We start from the raw sequence: 14,893 nt of genomic DNA, 5'->3' as shown, positions 1-14,893 counted from the left end.
ACCCAGCCGTGAGTTGCATGGCCCTGGCTGTATGGAGAGCAACATTTGGGGGGGGGGGGGGCGTGGCACTCTGGCCAGTGTCTAAACAAAGTCCCTCTGGTTTATTAGCCAAATCGCTAATAAATTAATGACAGGAAGCATCTGAACATATAAGTGCAAACCGGGACAATCCCAGCTCAGCAGCTGTCAGTCATGATTGCCACCTTACGATGGCGTGCCGATAGTAAATGATGGCTCAGACCTCTGGGGCACAGAGCCATACACCCCGGACCCTCGAATGACTCTGGTGTTGCTGAGGTGAGTGTTTTCCTTTGTGACATTCACATTATCGCAAGTAAGCAAAGTGCATGAGCTTTGCAGAATAACCAGCAGGGGGCAGACAATAGAGTCATTATATGGTGTGTTTTTGTTTAACACTCACCTGGTGTTAAACAACAGGTCAAACACTCAAAGACACCCAAGTGAGTGTGTGACCTCTAACGCCGGGAATGGCAGGCTGACCTGACAGCGCGGATGAGGGCCTTCACGGCCGGTATCACCTCATCCATGGCCACATCGGGGTAGGTCTTCTCGTCCGTGTAGTCATCCCCTGCACCTTCTGCTATGCCAGGAGGGGGCGTGCCGTCCGGGCAGAGAGAGAGACTTGAGTTTGAAATGCATGCCCACGGCCTGCCTGGTTTTTAAACACTGCCAAATATAAATTCCCACCCAAAATACATATAGATGCAGAAAGTTGCGGTCTGTGTAAAATGCAACAGACATTGGAAATGACATAATTACACTGTATTTGCCGTGCTCACATGCTGTGCCATAACCCTTATTCGAATACTGTGCAGTAGCCAGAGGCAAAGTCCTCCGCTAAAGCTGATTGGCCACTGAAGAGCCCCTCCCCTGTCAATTACCAATTCAAAGATATCATTGGCTGATGAGGTTGGCACCTCCTACACCCTGCCTAAACACATGGGGTGACGCTGTACATGCGTGATGGGAGCGGCTGTGGGTACCGTCGATGGCGGGCCGGTGCTTGAGCCTCAGCGACGTGCGGAAGCGCGATCGGTCGTTAAAGCTCCAGCTCTTCTGCACCTTCTCAGGACTGGAGGCCTCGGGTGGGTGCTCTGAGCTGGGGGAGGGGCGTGCCTCGCTGGTGGGCAGGGGCGATGCCTTGGCACGAGCTGTCTGGGCTGCCCGGGTGTTGTTCATCCGAATTCGGTCACGGAAGCCCATCTTCCCGCCACTGCAGAAGATGGCAGAAATTAAAACCTTGTGCCAGTATGTTAACAGCTAAGGGCTGCTGGGAAACAAGAGGGCCTCCTTAATGAGCGCGTCTCCTCTCCCGTTAGCCACAGCTAGTCTCACACCCTCTGCTCAGGGGAGTATGCGGGGGAGGGGCCACATGGGGCATCGATCCCAGCTGAAAGCTGATTGGCCCACGGAGCACCCTTCCCCTGTCACTCATCGATTCAAGACACCTCATTGGCTAATGGTAAGATCGGCCCCTCTCTATGACTTATGGGACTGTTGGCCCCGATCATGGAATAGCCAGCCCTGTCAAGTTCTTCCGTCTCCCACTTTTAAATCATGCCTTAAAACTTTTTATTCTTTAGCATTTGAATCTTTATTTTGTTTTTAGCATGTTTTAATAGTTAGTTTTATTGTTACTGATTACATTATTAAAATATTTAATTTCATTAATATTTGTCGTTTTATGCACCACTTTTAAATCTTATCCTGTATATAACTTGTATTTCGTCAAATAGCCGTTGGGTCAGTTTGTCATTTTCAGTATGTCTGAATTCTTTTCCTTTTTCTCACAGCACTTGTGCTATATAAATAAACTTGACTGGTAAGTCCTTCCCTTCGATGCTTGACAGAGCACCTAGTTAGTATTACGGCTGTAAAAAGGCAGAGCAGAATCTCCACAAACCAACAGCAAAGCGTGACCATTTAGGTCAAACCTCCAATACGACATCATAGCTGGTAATTTGCTGTTGGTTAGCGAGCCGTCTTCATCACTGTCTGGGAAGACGGTGAACCTACAACTTCCAGGGACTCAGGGAATCGCTACCACTTTGATTCACCGCAGCAGAGAATCCCAACTGCTTGATATGTACCAGTCGTCTGCGAGAATCTGACTCTCTGTAGGAAACGGTGTTTGCATGGCCTGAATTACTGGGGAAGTCAATACAGCAGAATGCGAACCAGGTGTCTGCTGGCAAGAACCTCCTTGCCTGTAACAAAGAAAATGAAGCCAAGTTCCTAGAACTGCCAGTAATGGCAGTGACTGCTTTGCGAACACTTACGTACCTCCCGTGAATTAACTCACAGAAAAGTCATCGCAATAAAAAAGTGCTGCTACGATGCACGAGCAAGGCATAACGAGGTTGTTTACTTGGAGAGTTTGCCGCGATATACTCCATGCGTTTAGGTGGCCATTTAAATGAATATTTAAATAGCAGAGGATTAGCTGAAAGAGCGTTTCATACACGCAAGCTGAAATGCTCAAGTGCTTTCTGGGGAGAGAGAGACACGCACACGGCTGAATTAATCCCATTCATGCAGTCAGATGCAAACCCATGCGGCATGCATTCGGGAGTCCGGCACACCTACCCCAAGGTGCCGCATCCCCTTACCATACAGAGCATTCTTCAGTGAAGATTTTTAGCAACTAGAGCATGAAAGCCGCAGCAAACGATCTGTAAGGGATACAGTCTTCCCCATAAATCAGACAGATCCTACTGATAAATCAGTCGCTTCTAAACGAAGGCGACCAACAATACAGCTGTGGCAATAAGCAGGACGATTCCAAGTAATTTTTCTGGAATGCAGCACTGCAGAGCGGCCTGTGGGCGCCATGGACGCCAGCCATGCGTCTCAGACTGCTAAACAGGCTCAACATAAGCAATAAAATGACCCAAGTCAAAGGCAAAGTGACTCATGAACTCTTGGTAGGAAAACAAGAAGCACACAAGGCTTATTTGCAAAAAATTTGCCAAGAAATTAGAGGTAAACATTTCTACAGAAATTAGACCAGCTGGTTTTGGTGCTGAAGTGCCCTGAGTGGGATTTCGCAGGAAACACATCTAACGGTGTTCTCCCTTATTCTGAAGCTCCAAGACCAGATGGGCCCACGCATGCATTGTAAAGCCTCGATTGAGCCATGCAAAGTCAAGTCTGGCGTCCGACGTCTCCTTCCTTCATAGGATTTTGTCGATATCATATAAATGAGCCTGGACACAAGCCACTGGCTGGATTCAGAGTCTGGCACCATGATCGACGGCGGCTTCGACGGCCACAGGAGGAGGTTCGGACCCAAAGCGCAGCCATATATACGTCAGCAAGTAGTGCACAAAAAAAAAAGCCTCGTTTAAAAGGCTTCCGGCCCAGAGCAGGTTTTTGGATCTGACGCAAATAAATAAAGGGATTTAAAGTGCCCACTTTAGACAAGAGCGCACTGGACCAAAAAGGGTTTGAAACGAGGCGGTGAAAGGATTTTCGGGAAGGGGGGTCAAGCGTGCCCAGTGCGCATGGCCTTGGGTACCTCTGCTTGCGACCGGCATGGATCCGGAAGAGACCCCGCTTTTTAGATATGAGCTGACTGAAGAGACAAGGTAGGAGAAAGGGTGAGGAGCAGGGCCTGGAGAGGGACAGGGAGGGGTTTCGGGGGGGAAGGGGCACACCGCGGGGTTTAGTGAGGTGTCCGTCAGTGTCAATTGGTTAACATGGGTGGGGGTGGAGCTTAAGGTGAGGTGGGAGGGGCAAAGAATTTTAAACCAGAGTACATGTTCCTGCGCTGGTGTGTGTTTTGTGGCTGCGGCTGCAGGGATGGAGACATGTGGGCAGGTAGATAGTGGACATGCCGCAACATAGTGTGGCCTTCTGGAAAGAGAGGTGCAACCTGCCAGACACCTGCTGAAACTTCACTATCTATGATCCTCTGAATTACCTCCTCTAGGGACAGCAGCTAGAAAGTGGCCCATTATCATCATCTCCTGGATGGGTTTGATGGACTCGCGTACGGGAATGCAGATGGTCGATGGGAAACAGTGACCAGGCAGACAGCAGCTACGCTGGGTTGGTTTTTATTTTTTTGGAGTGAGGTTGGGGCAACACAAGTGGCAATTCAACAAACCTGCGTTTGACTCCTGCCCTCCTGAGAACACGTGTGGCGGGGACACGGAGTGAGACGGGAGAGAGAGCGAGAGAGAGAGAGAGAGAGAGAGAGAGAGAGATTGCCAATGGTAAATGGCTGCAGATGGTAATGACAGGGAGGACAACAACCAGAGGAAGAGGAGAGACTGGCAGGACACAGGGGACGACGACGGAGGGTTAGCAGGGGGCTGTTAAAACAGGACGGCGATACGGGCCTGCAGGGACTCGCACTGGCCTGTGGGGACTCGCACTGGCCTGCGGACTCCTCATGGCACTGCAGGGCACGATGCTCCCTGTGACGGCAGAAGCAGCTTAAGGCTGTGACAGTCAACGTGGGACCATTTAACGGTCACTCTCAGTGCCTGGCAAAGGCTTTCTGTTATTGCTTAATAAAACCAGCCCACTAAAATAGCGTTAAAAAAAGGGCAAAACGATTAAAACGGGGGGAGGCGGGATGTGGCTCAGAAGTCTCAGAAGGTCGCCGGATTGAGCCCCAACCTCCGTGGGTGAGGCCCTTCACCCCCAGCTTCGGGGGGGTGGGGGGGTGGGGGGGTGGGGGGGGGCGCCGCACATTGGTTGAGCCTGTGCCGTCACCCCCAAACTATGGAGAGCAAGATGGGGCAGGAAAAGAGAAGCACTCCAGTGTACCTCTGCGTGTGCAAAGAGCAAATAAAAGATTTATCACTAAACTGAACTTAAATGAAAAAACAAAAACAATAAAATGGTGAACGGTCCCAGGGTTGAATGGAATTTTTAAATTTCTTGTCCTGTTTGGTGCCCCGCTTACCAAACGCACCCGGGTAACAGCACACAGCCAAAGCGCGTACGCGTGTATCACGGCCGCTTCGCTGTGTGCTGTGGGAGGCTGGCTGTGCCCGTTGCATACCTGTCCCTCGACAGGAAGGGGGAGCTGTGGGGCCGCAGCCCGGACAGCAGTGTGTGGAAGTGCTGGCCTTTCTTGGTGTTACGCTGCTGTTGCAGGTGACTGAAGAGTAGGGTCAGTTCTCTGAGTCATGCATACAAAAGAACAAAAGATGAAACAGAAACTCATAAACAGGAAAAAAAATCAAACTAACTCTTAGTTTTAAAAAGATGGGGATGCTATGAAATGGTTTACAAGCTGCTGTTTTCCCCACAGCATTTAAAAATGCCGTGTAGTTTTTATAACGTTACAGAAACATTCTTTTGCGTTCTAATAGAGAAAGTCTTATGCAGGAAGCCTGCATATTTGAGATTTGTGCATCTGAAATGCTTAAATGAATCCAATTCCTACATCCCCATCTTTAAAAAAAAGAAAGAAATACAATTAGTCAAATTAATGCTGAAATACTTAAAAACAACAAATAATGGGTTTTAAAAAAGTAACACGACACATAATGGTTTTTCAAAAAAGACGACGGATGCGTGAGAATCTCGTTTGCTTGACGCGGCCACCGGAGCAGAGACGCTCGTGACGGAGAGGCGAAGATGGACACGTCTGTCTGCGGACATTTGCCAAGCTAGAGGACAGCAGCCTCACACACTTACGACTAACGAGATGTAAAGCGACACAGACTGACATGGGGCGAATGGGCTGATGGTATGAAATACCGTGTAAAGTAAAGACAAAAAAACTTGACATATCACACTGGCGAAGGTGGATCTTTCATGTGTTCTGTAATACCTGCTGCCAGTTTCCAGCCAGAAAACCTGCACACAGCGCCTAATACGCCTACTGTATGCCTTGGAAATCATCTGGGGCCACGACTGGGGAGGCCTACCTACGCACAGCAGGCTCATGTGAGCAGACCCTGATTGTGCTGAGAGTGGCGAACCAGTTGGGGTGACCGTGAACTTTGCTCTGCGCTGCCATAGCGGCATGTTCTGGAGCACAGGTGACGCAGCGCGCGTGCATGTGTGTGAGTGTGTGTGTGTCTGTGTGTGCGAGTGTGTGCGTCTGTGAGTCTAACGGTGAGATTTACTGCAGGGTCAGCCAGACCACGCCTTCAGGTTCGAGTGGGACGGCCAACGTACCTGAACGAAGGTAGCATGCTGTCGTAGAAGTACCAGGTCGCCGTGAGGTAGGAGCGCTGAGCATCTGTGGAGTAGAGACGCCATGCGGCCTGCGCGCGCACACACACACACACACACACACACACAGGACACTGGTGAATCAGTGAGGCTGGCTCTGGCTGGACACACCCTCACTGGGAGGTGACCTCTGAAAGGAGCCGCCCCCACCCCCGGCGCAGTGAGGCACTCATCACTGGACTCATCACCGTCACCTGGATGAGGTTGGCCGCGGGGACCCGTCTCTTCTCGAAGTGTTTCTGCCGGTGCTGTTCCTGCACTTTCAGGGCAAATCCGGAGCCCAGGATCCCCTGCAGGAGCACAGACAGAAAAATGAACGCCAGCTCTGAGTGGCTGAGGAGGAGACTGATGGGGGGGGCTGAGCCAATGGGAGAGGCTTACTGCTGGAAGTGCGAAGAAGGACACGCCCATCAGGGCAAAGACGGCGGCTAACACGCGGCCCAGTCCGGTGCGTGGGGTCTTATCCCCATATCCAATGGTGGTGAGGGTGATCTGCATTTACACAAGGATATTAATACCAGAAACTGGGAAGGACGCATCATAGCCAGCTGAAATTCCACACAACGCGCCAACAAAGTGATCCTTCCATTAACCAGTCGCTTCACCCTTCTGTCCGTCAGCGCAGTACTCACTGTTCCCCACCAGAGGGAGTCGGCGTAGGTGGAGAATTCTGTGTTGACCTCCTTCTCGGCTAAGTAAACCAAGAAGGAGGCAAAGATCAACACGAGGAATCCGATGTACCAGGCTGTGATGAGCTCCTGAAGCAGAGCGAAGACAGAAGCAGAACATTGCTCGTCAGATATCTCCATTCGCGCCATCTGGGTGTGGCCAGAAGGGGGCACCCTCACCTTGCTGTGGGCATACACCACCGACCCCAGCAGCTTCCAGGTGCCGCCACGGCGGTCCATGCGCACCATGCGCAGGATCTGCAGGAACCGCATGCTGCGCAGCGCAGACGTGGCAAAGATGTTCCCCTGCGTGCCGGCCGCGATCACCGCTATGGACGCCACGCACACGATGAAGTCTGCAAACCAAATCACATTAGTTGGGGGGGGGGGGTCACAGTTATGTGGGGTAAGCGTGCACACAAGCATCAGGGACAATTATGGGAATTTGTTTTTTTAAGGTGGGGGGCATAATTAGCCAATGATACGTTTTGGTTCTGTGAGTGAGAGAGAGGGGCCCTGCGAGAGCCAATCAGCTTTCAGATGATGATCAATGCCCCTTGTGGTCCCGCCCTTGTTTACTCCCCCGACAAGCATGCACACAAAAGCCGGCACTAAAGAGAACGACAAAGAGATGGACAGAAGCCGTGCCTGTTTCAGCGGGGGGTCTGTACTAAATCTGTCAAAGCAGCGGGTTGCAACAACCCATCTGGAGTGAGCAGTGTTATCTGGTAGGAGGCCAGTGTTTGAAAACTGCTATACAAAGACGACATTATTTGAAAGCAGCTAAATGCCAGGTGTCAGTTCAGCGTAGCCCAACCCGGGCGCACTCTTTAACCCAGGCGTTCTCAAACGGGTTGATTAAGATTCCCCCCCCCCCCCCCCCCAGAGTCAGAGGTCCGGAGCAATTTAACAACAAAACAGCATTGCATGAATAAACAAGAACTTTTGAAAGAGATATCAATACACAACAAAAATGGGAACTTAATACGAACACTGGTTAAAGACTCACTGATCATTTCGACACTGTCATGGGGGGGGATGGGGGGCTTATGATGAGTTAGGTGTGTGTGCATTTACTGGTTCTACATTGTATTTATTACTTCAAATCACGTGAAGCCTTTTTACATTAACCATGCCGATTCCTAAGATACATTATTGGTTGGGTCCAGACTTTGAACCCTGACATTGCTTGTCAACCGTTTTGTATTCGTCTAATTCAGTACCGTGCAGGGTTTTAGCTATTTGCACAGCACAAGCACCCCCAAACAATTACAGAAATACAAACACGCAGGTCAGTAACAATATCTTAGTGGGGACTCTCCATTCATTTCTAAGGGGAAAACTATAACCACAACATGACAACCTTAACCCCTACCCAGCCCTAACCTTAACCATAAGTAACCGAACTAAATATTTTTTATTATTTTGATTGCATTCACAGACCTTTATGGGGACCCAAAAATGGTCAGGTTTTGTTTCATTGTGGGGGACGTTTGGTCCCCACGAAGTAGTATAAACCTAATGAGAGTAACACACACGCAGCTACCCACCAATCACACAGAAGGGCTTCCTGGCGAAGCGCAGACGCCCCTGCCAGCCCCGGTACCGGCAGCAGCATCCGGCAGCCCAGACCCTCACGATGTACTCCAGTCCGAACACCACGATCATCACAAACTCCTGCAGGGGGTGACAACAAGGCGGCAGCCATCATTCTGGGCCAGTCCTGCAGGGGGCGACAGCGAGCTTGCGAGGGCAAAAGCCGGCATTGCATGTAAACTACAATCTCAGCCGCCTGCCAAGGCGAGCAGTGGTGACAAATTAGCCATGTGACCCTGTTACATAACAGCGTGGACACAGCCTGCTGACACACACGCTTACAGTGGAGCAGAACGAGGCCAGCACACACACACAGACACAATACAGCCGATAGCATCGACCTTATCTGCAGCATTAATTAGCATTATGGGGCGGCTGTTTAGCATTGTTGATCACACTCGAGCACCCTGGCCCAGTCCTGCTCATCGGAGACTGAGGAAACAATAGGGAATCACTCTTCACAGCGATTCCGCTCCTCTAAATGAATTAGGCTCCCCTTCCGTGCCTCTCGTGAGGGATGAAGCCATTTCTATAGTTCTGCCCCTGCTTCCGTGTTCTCGTTCTGTGACCAGGGGAGGGCTCATGTGCGGGCAGATCGAGAGAGGGCAGTGTAACCCTACAACCGAAGAACAGGAGACAAGGCCTCCATTATGGAGCCTGCTGGAGCCCGGCTAGCCGGCCTGCCGCGACAGGAAAGCAGAGGCGTGCAGTGGATCGCGTCCGTGTTTTCCTGCGCACTCGACAACACTGGAACCTGTTTGTCCTGCTTACGCGGCTCTTTCGCTTCCCGTAAGAGCATCTCCAACAAGCCAGACGTGTAAGAACGAGAGAGAGAGAGAGGGAGGGAGGGGGTGGGGGGGGGTGGGGATGGGGGGCGATGGCCGGAGGGGGGCCGAGACAACCGAAGCAGGTCCATCACGGTACGAGAACTTGGATGAGGTTTGGACCGAGGATGAGGTGGAGCAGCAGTGTCTGCGGGTGGCCAGTGACAGTCAGGGCCCCCTCAGCTCTTACCAGGATGAAGAGACCCTCGTTGGCGATGTTCTGATGTTCAGGGATGGTGGAGAAGACAGACAGCACCAGACAGCTGAACACGAGCAGGAAGCTGAAATGCATACAGACACAGAGAGACGCAGACAGACATGTGGTTAACACAGAAGAACATGAGTCTTTGTAATCAGCTTCATCTACGATTCTTCACAACTGGAAATTGCATCTCTTGTTTGTTTTCCTTTGAAGATGTATAAAAATGGCTGAACAACTGAGGGAAAACAGACCACAGGACTTATGGAACTATGAACATCACAGCTGTACAGACGGAGCGATGAGACACACACAGCCAGCATCCCAGACCTCGTGACCTCACAGCAGACAGACACTCGTAGATCCCTGGGCACGTGGGACTAAACTGTGAAGCCAGCTCTCTGGGGACATCATACACCATAACCGAGGAGACTCAGAAGTCACCATCTGATTGCCTATTTTAAAAACATTCACTCAGATAACAGGTCAGGTCACGTTACTGATGCCCGAACACCTTTGTCTCACCTGCTGGTAATTTTTTGGTTATATGCAGTGTGACAGAGGGCTCATTCACAGACTGCGGACAGGGAGTGCGTGGCATACTGGAAACTTCATAGGGATTATCAGCAGTGTGTTACTGAAAACATAATACGGTTTATTATTTTTTTGTACCGGCAGAATATGCCGAAAAATGCACCAGTTCTGGCTTGGAACGGAAAACCGCGAGGCTCTCCAAGACGCTTCCACACTGCTGGTCCTCAGCCACTTGACACAGCCAGGAATCCAGAGCGTGGTTTGAGAGCAGCTGCCAGAACATCAGCTTCACGACAGCACTGGCTCTGAATCAGGGTTATGGTTAAATATGGGGTCTTATCTCAGTGTTTGAAGTCATGAATTAATGAACAAGATGGCAGAAGTTCCTTCAATGCAGAACCACAAACCTGTGTGCCAGTGTTCACCAGTTAGGAAGACACCTATCCACGTTCTGGCAAACCCAGACCACGCACTGCATTCCATCAGGGGCATATTCAGGGGCGGGGCCAAATGGGGCACTGGCCCTAGCTGAAAGCTGATTGGCCCCCAGAGTGCCACCATCCCTGGCAATCACCAATTCAAACCATATCATTGGTTAATGATAAAGTTGGCCCCTCCCCCGCATTAAAAATAAATCCTAGAATCGCCCCTGCTTTCCATTGATGAAGCGCGGACCACACGCCCAAATTGCCGGGCAGAGTCCCACTGCGTTTCTTCTCAACCGCGATGCTCGCCGTGCTACTCGTTCTGATCGATAGAAAAGGCTGAGAATGGGAAGGAGGGGGCTGGGTGGGTGTGCACCCCCCCCCCCCGTCTCTACCCATCTCCGCTATTGATCAGAACAAGCAGTAAAATGATCCCTGAACGTGACACTGCCAGTGAAAGCAAATAGCCACTAGCCAGCGCTTATTCCTCAGCCTCCCACCGGACGGAGGCACAGGGTGTAAAACTACTAAAATTGCTTAGTCCTCCCCGACTGGAATCTATAAGAAGAAAAATGATGAACAGGTAAAAATACAGACACACGAGAGCACATGATGTCCATGTGGAAGGGGTTACATTTCAGCTGAGTGGCAGTTTTTGCATCACCCCCCCCATCCTCACCCCAGCAAGGAAGGGATGGGGAAAAAAATAAATAAATAAAAATCACTACTGAAATGAAAGCACACAATCAGCGACATTGGTCTTGGAGGTCAACGGCGAAGCCACTTTGTCAGTGATTTTTATTCCTGTTAAAACAGTAAGATTCCCGAAAAAAAAAGTGGGTCAAGACTGAGGGTACGCCGGGGCCCCAGAGATGATGCGTGTGCAGCACTGCAGGCTGCCGCTCCCAAACCAGTGTGGGGAGAGAGTGCCCTGACAGATTTACCCCGGCGGCAACGAGACAGCCCCCCCGGGCTGCGGGGACACCATCCCCTCGCCCCCCACTGAGGCTCGGGTCTCCGGTTTTGTCACGTTATCATTTTAGATGCTAACACGGCCAGTTTTCACGGCTGGAATATTACAAAAAGGGGGTGGGGGGGGGGGGGGGCAGGAGCTGGCGATTAAGCAGTGGATGGCATCTGGGCCTCTTCTGGGACTGGCTTTCAGGAATCTCAAGTATGAAGCTTCCCGTGATCATCTCCTGCACTGCCAGCCTAATCCAAAGCCAACCTCTTAAGGGAAACGCAGTAAAAAGGCCTAACCTGTGGGACTGCACGTTTCCTCCGTGCCCTGTGACTGAAACTGCCCCAGACCTGTGCCCACAGGGGTCCTGTTCTTGGGGGAGGGGAATAACCACTTCCTGATCCATTCCCTGTGTCGCCATGGCGACTTCAGCCCGAAACCCTGCCAGGTGTGGTGGCAGCATCCCGCAGCCAATAGAAATGGTGCAGCTACCAACCGCCAAAGGTTTCCCTCTCTCGCGCCATCTGTGGGCTGAGATCTCCCCAGAATAGCAGATCAAAAGTCAACGGCTCCATGCTGCATGGACGAGATCGGCTGGATTGGGCGGGGGGGGGGGGGGGGGGGGGCTTTCCAGAACACCCTTCCAGCTGCATCGTTTCTGCGCGCCTCTGGGAGGGTCTGGGAAAGCCGTGTATGACGAGCAGGAGTGCAGCACAACAGGCAGCAGCATCACAGCTGCGAACCGCTTGAGACTGGAAGAGCCGGTGGGCAAGATGCGTGCTGGAAGCAGCCGTGGTGCTCATGCAGTGAGCGGGGACAAAGACAGCGGGACTCCGCGCCTGTACCGCTACGCCTGCTGCCATCGCCATAAATCAGCCACCATTACCGTCGCAGCCATCGCGAGTAACTCCCCCACTAGTCCATTCATCTTCGCTCGCTTATCTCTGTCAGAGCCCTGGGGGGCCTGGAGCCCATCCCAGGCAGCACATGGCATCGGGCTGCGCTACAGCCTGCATGGGATTCCACTCCAGTGCTGGGCAGACACACTGACACGCACAGCCATACACTGGCCAATTCACGGGTGCCACTTAGTCTCACTGGCAGGGGCCCTAGGTGACACGGGGAGGACATGTAGATTCCACACATGCTTCAGGGCACCATGCCGCCGCGCCACAAAGATGCTGCTGTCAGACTCCACAGTCATAATGCTTCATAGTGTCCGCAAATAAACGCCTGCAGAAACATGCATCCCGATGCAGTTCTCTTGCCACTCATGAATGTCGGATCGATATATTTATAAATAAACTGTCATCCAAAGCGACGTTCATTTAAGACAATGTAGGGTCAGACAGTTCCCGGAGTGACTGGGGGTTAAGGGACTCGCTTAGGGGCCTGACGGTGAAATCACTGCACCCGCCGGGGGATTCGAACTGGCGACCATCCGCTCACAGACACACCTAACTTGCTGGGCCACACATCACCCAGAGAACGAGGTAAAGCGCAAGCAGCTTAATATGTCTAAAACGCCACAGTATACTTAAAGGCTCCAGGAGTTACAAGTTATGTAAAGGACCAGTAGAGGGCAGAGAGAGACATGAAAGGCAGACTGATGAGATGACAGTGGAATAAATGAGTGATAAGAGCAGTAAAGGCAGGCAGTGGCCGTCACTGAGCGCCCATGTGCAGACACAGCACAGGATCGATTGGCGGACATGTTCAGGGATTAAACTTTCATATGAGGCTTGGGGGGCAGAGCTGGGGAAACCCGTCATAGAGACGCCGTGGCCTTTGTTTGACAGGGCTGTCAAGGGCGATATACGCTGGCTTTGCTGACCGCACTGCGGAGTCACACACAAGCAGATAATCCACACTGTGGGGGCGCCCCCGAGCGGAGTTCTGTAAGCAAGCATGTGCTGAGAGAATGCAGAGACACGGCGGCTCTGAACCTCACCTGCAGTATACAGTGATCAGGTTTGTAATGCGGGGTCCTACTTGGTACGACAGTCTCATCCAGTGGGTCTAGTTCAGGTTTCGAAGCGGAATGATCTGGCCCTTTAAATATGCCTAAACTTAGATTCCAGGCCTGACTGCCCTTTGGCCTTGGAGTGTGGCGTTTGACCTGGACTATACAAGATGATCTTCAAGCTGTGCTCTCCTTCAGTGTCCCACCGGCAGACTTCTAGAGCCAGCAGTTCTGTATCAGTCAATAGAATGTGCATTTGGAGCTCTGTCAAAGTGAGCCTGAGGTAAACCAGCCCAAAAAAAGGCCGGCAGCCTAAAACTGCAGGATTTCTGGGCACCAAAAGATCAATATATGAACATCGGCACACAGTTCTACTTAAAAGCCTCTATTACTCTATACGGGGAGTGTATTCCCATTTAATACCCCGGGAAATGCACAGTGAGCATCTAAAGCACTGCTTGCCTCCGGTAAGATCACAGGCCGTGCTGCTCGTGCTACGCAGCGATTGTTAGAGCAAAGCAGGACACAATTAGAGCCCTGAGCTCCAGCCGCCTCTAACAGGAGGGCAGCAGCCGCTCCGCGGACCATTCAAAACGAAAATGACAAGTACTGGTACATTGGAACGTGTCTTTTCAGAGTGACCACCTTGGTCCTCTGAGGCCAGTGGAAAGAGCTTGACAGTGGGTGGGGGGGCAAACCCACACACCTCCGCCAAAATGGCAGGTTTTTCTGTGATAAAAATCAAACGAGACCAAATCAGAATTTATTTCATGTTCACTGTGAACACAAAGAGGACGAGAAACAGCGGCTACATTTTTATATGGTTTTATTTAAATTTGTTACCCTAAAGTTCCTGATTGGTTTTCACCTTCTTCACACAGATTGCAGTTTTGAAACAAGGCTGCAGTAAGTTGTGATACGATTCATCTTTGCTTAAATTTCTTTATCACACAGACCCAGCCATTTTGGCAGTGACAACCCACTTTAAAGCATGACATGGGCACAGATGCAATAGCAATATGGTGAAAGGACACGACGTGAGGAAGATTTCTGAATAATCTTTGAATAATAAAGAGCGAGTTGGTCTGATACGGGACTACGGTCTTCGTGAGCTATGTGTTACATCCGCAAAGAACCGGCCTCAGTAACGCACAGATACACAAGAAAAGATAAGGGATACATTCTTATTTACTTTTGGGGAGGAGGGGTCTGCTGATTTGGGGGGGGAATGCCTTCCCCTTCATTTCCAACGAGCCTGTGTCAGAGATTCACATAAACAGGTAAGTGACTTTTTATTGGGGGGGCAGAAAGGCCTAATAGAGATGTGACTGTTCTGCTCAGGACAGGATTCTAACCAGCTGACGGGAAAGGAGGCTGAACCCACCAAGCCAACCCCCCCCCCCCAAAACAGGAGACTGCTTCACCGTCTATAGGGCTAATTCTGCACTTACACATATACGCAGCTGCTCACGCTTTACGTTAGACAGGCATAACGCACAGAGAT

The 14,893-nt window shown here is 51.1% G+C and overlaps 1 protein-coding gene across 2 annotated transcripts in view; it reads right to left on the bottom strand.

Annotated features, from left to right (window-relative positions):
• Nucleotides 1-14,893, bottom strand: part of LOC125719376 (potassium voltage-gated channel subfamily KQT member 4-like) — a 47,051-nt gene that overhangs the window by 11,049 nt on the left and 21,109 nt on the right. Inside the window, exons 2-13 of one of the 2 annotated variants that reach the window (XM_048994081.1) lie at nt 9,498-9,588; nt 8,438-8,564; nt 7,068-7,243; nt 6,852-6,977; nt 6,601-6,711; nt 6,414-6,509; nt 6,163-6,251; nt 5,036-5,155; nt 4,130-4,150; nt 3,539-3,634; nt 1,005-1,234; nt 502-598 (exon numbers count right to left, since the gene is read on the bottom strand). In XM_048994081.1, coding sequence (XP_048850038.1) covers nt 502-598; nt 1,005-1,234; nt 3,539-3,634; nt 4,130-4,150; nt 5,036-5,155; nt 6,163-6,251; nt 6,414-6,509; nt 6,601-6,711; nt 6,852-6,977; nt 7,068-7,243; nt 8,438-8,564; nt 9,498-9,588 — 1,380 coding nt within the window. The remainder of the gene's footprint in view (nt 1-501; nt 599-1,004; nt 1,235-3,538; nt 3,635-4,129; nt 4,151-5,035; nt 5,156-6,162; nt 6,252-6,413; nt 6,510-6,600; nt 6,712-6,851; nt 6,978-7,067; nt 7,244-8,437; nt 8,565-9,497; nt 9,589-14,893) is intronic. The other variant, XM_048994082.1, reaches the window with a different exon arrangement.

Source organism: Brienomyrus brachyistius, chromosome 23, assembly GCF_023856365.1.
Source record: "Brienomyrus brachyistius isolate T26 chromosome 23, BBRACH_0.4, whole genome shotgun sequence".
In the NCBI taxonomy this organism is placed as follows: domain Eukaryota; kingdom Metazoa; phylum Chordata; class Actinopteri; order Osteoglossiformes; family Mormyridae; genus Brienomyrus; species Brienomyrus brachyistius.
Note: the sequence above shows the minus strand (reverse complement) of the source record. Positions and strands in the feature narration are given on the sequence as shown.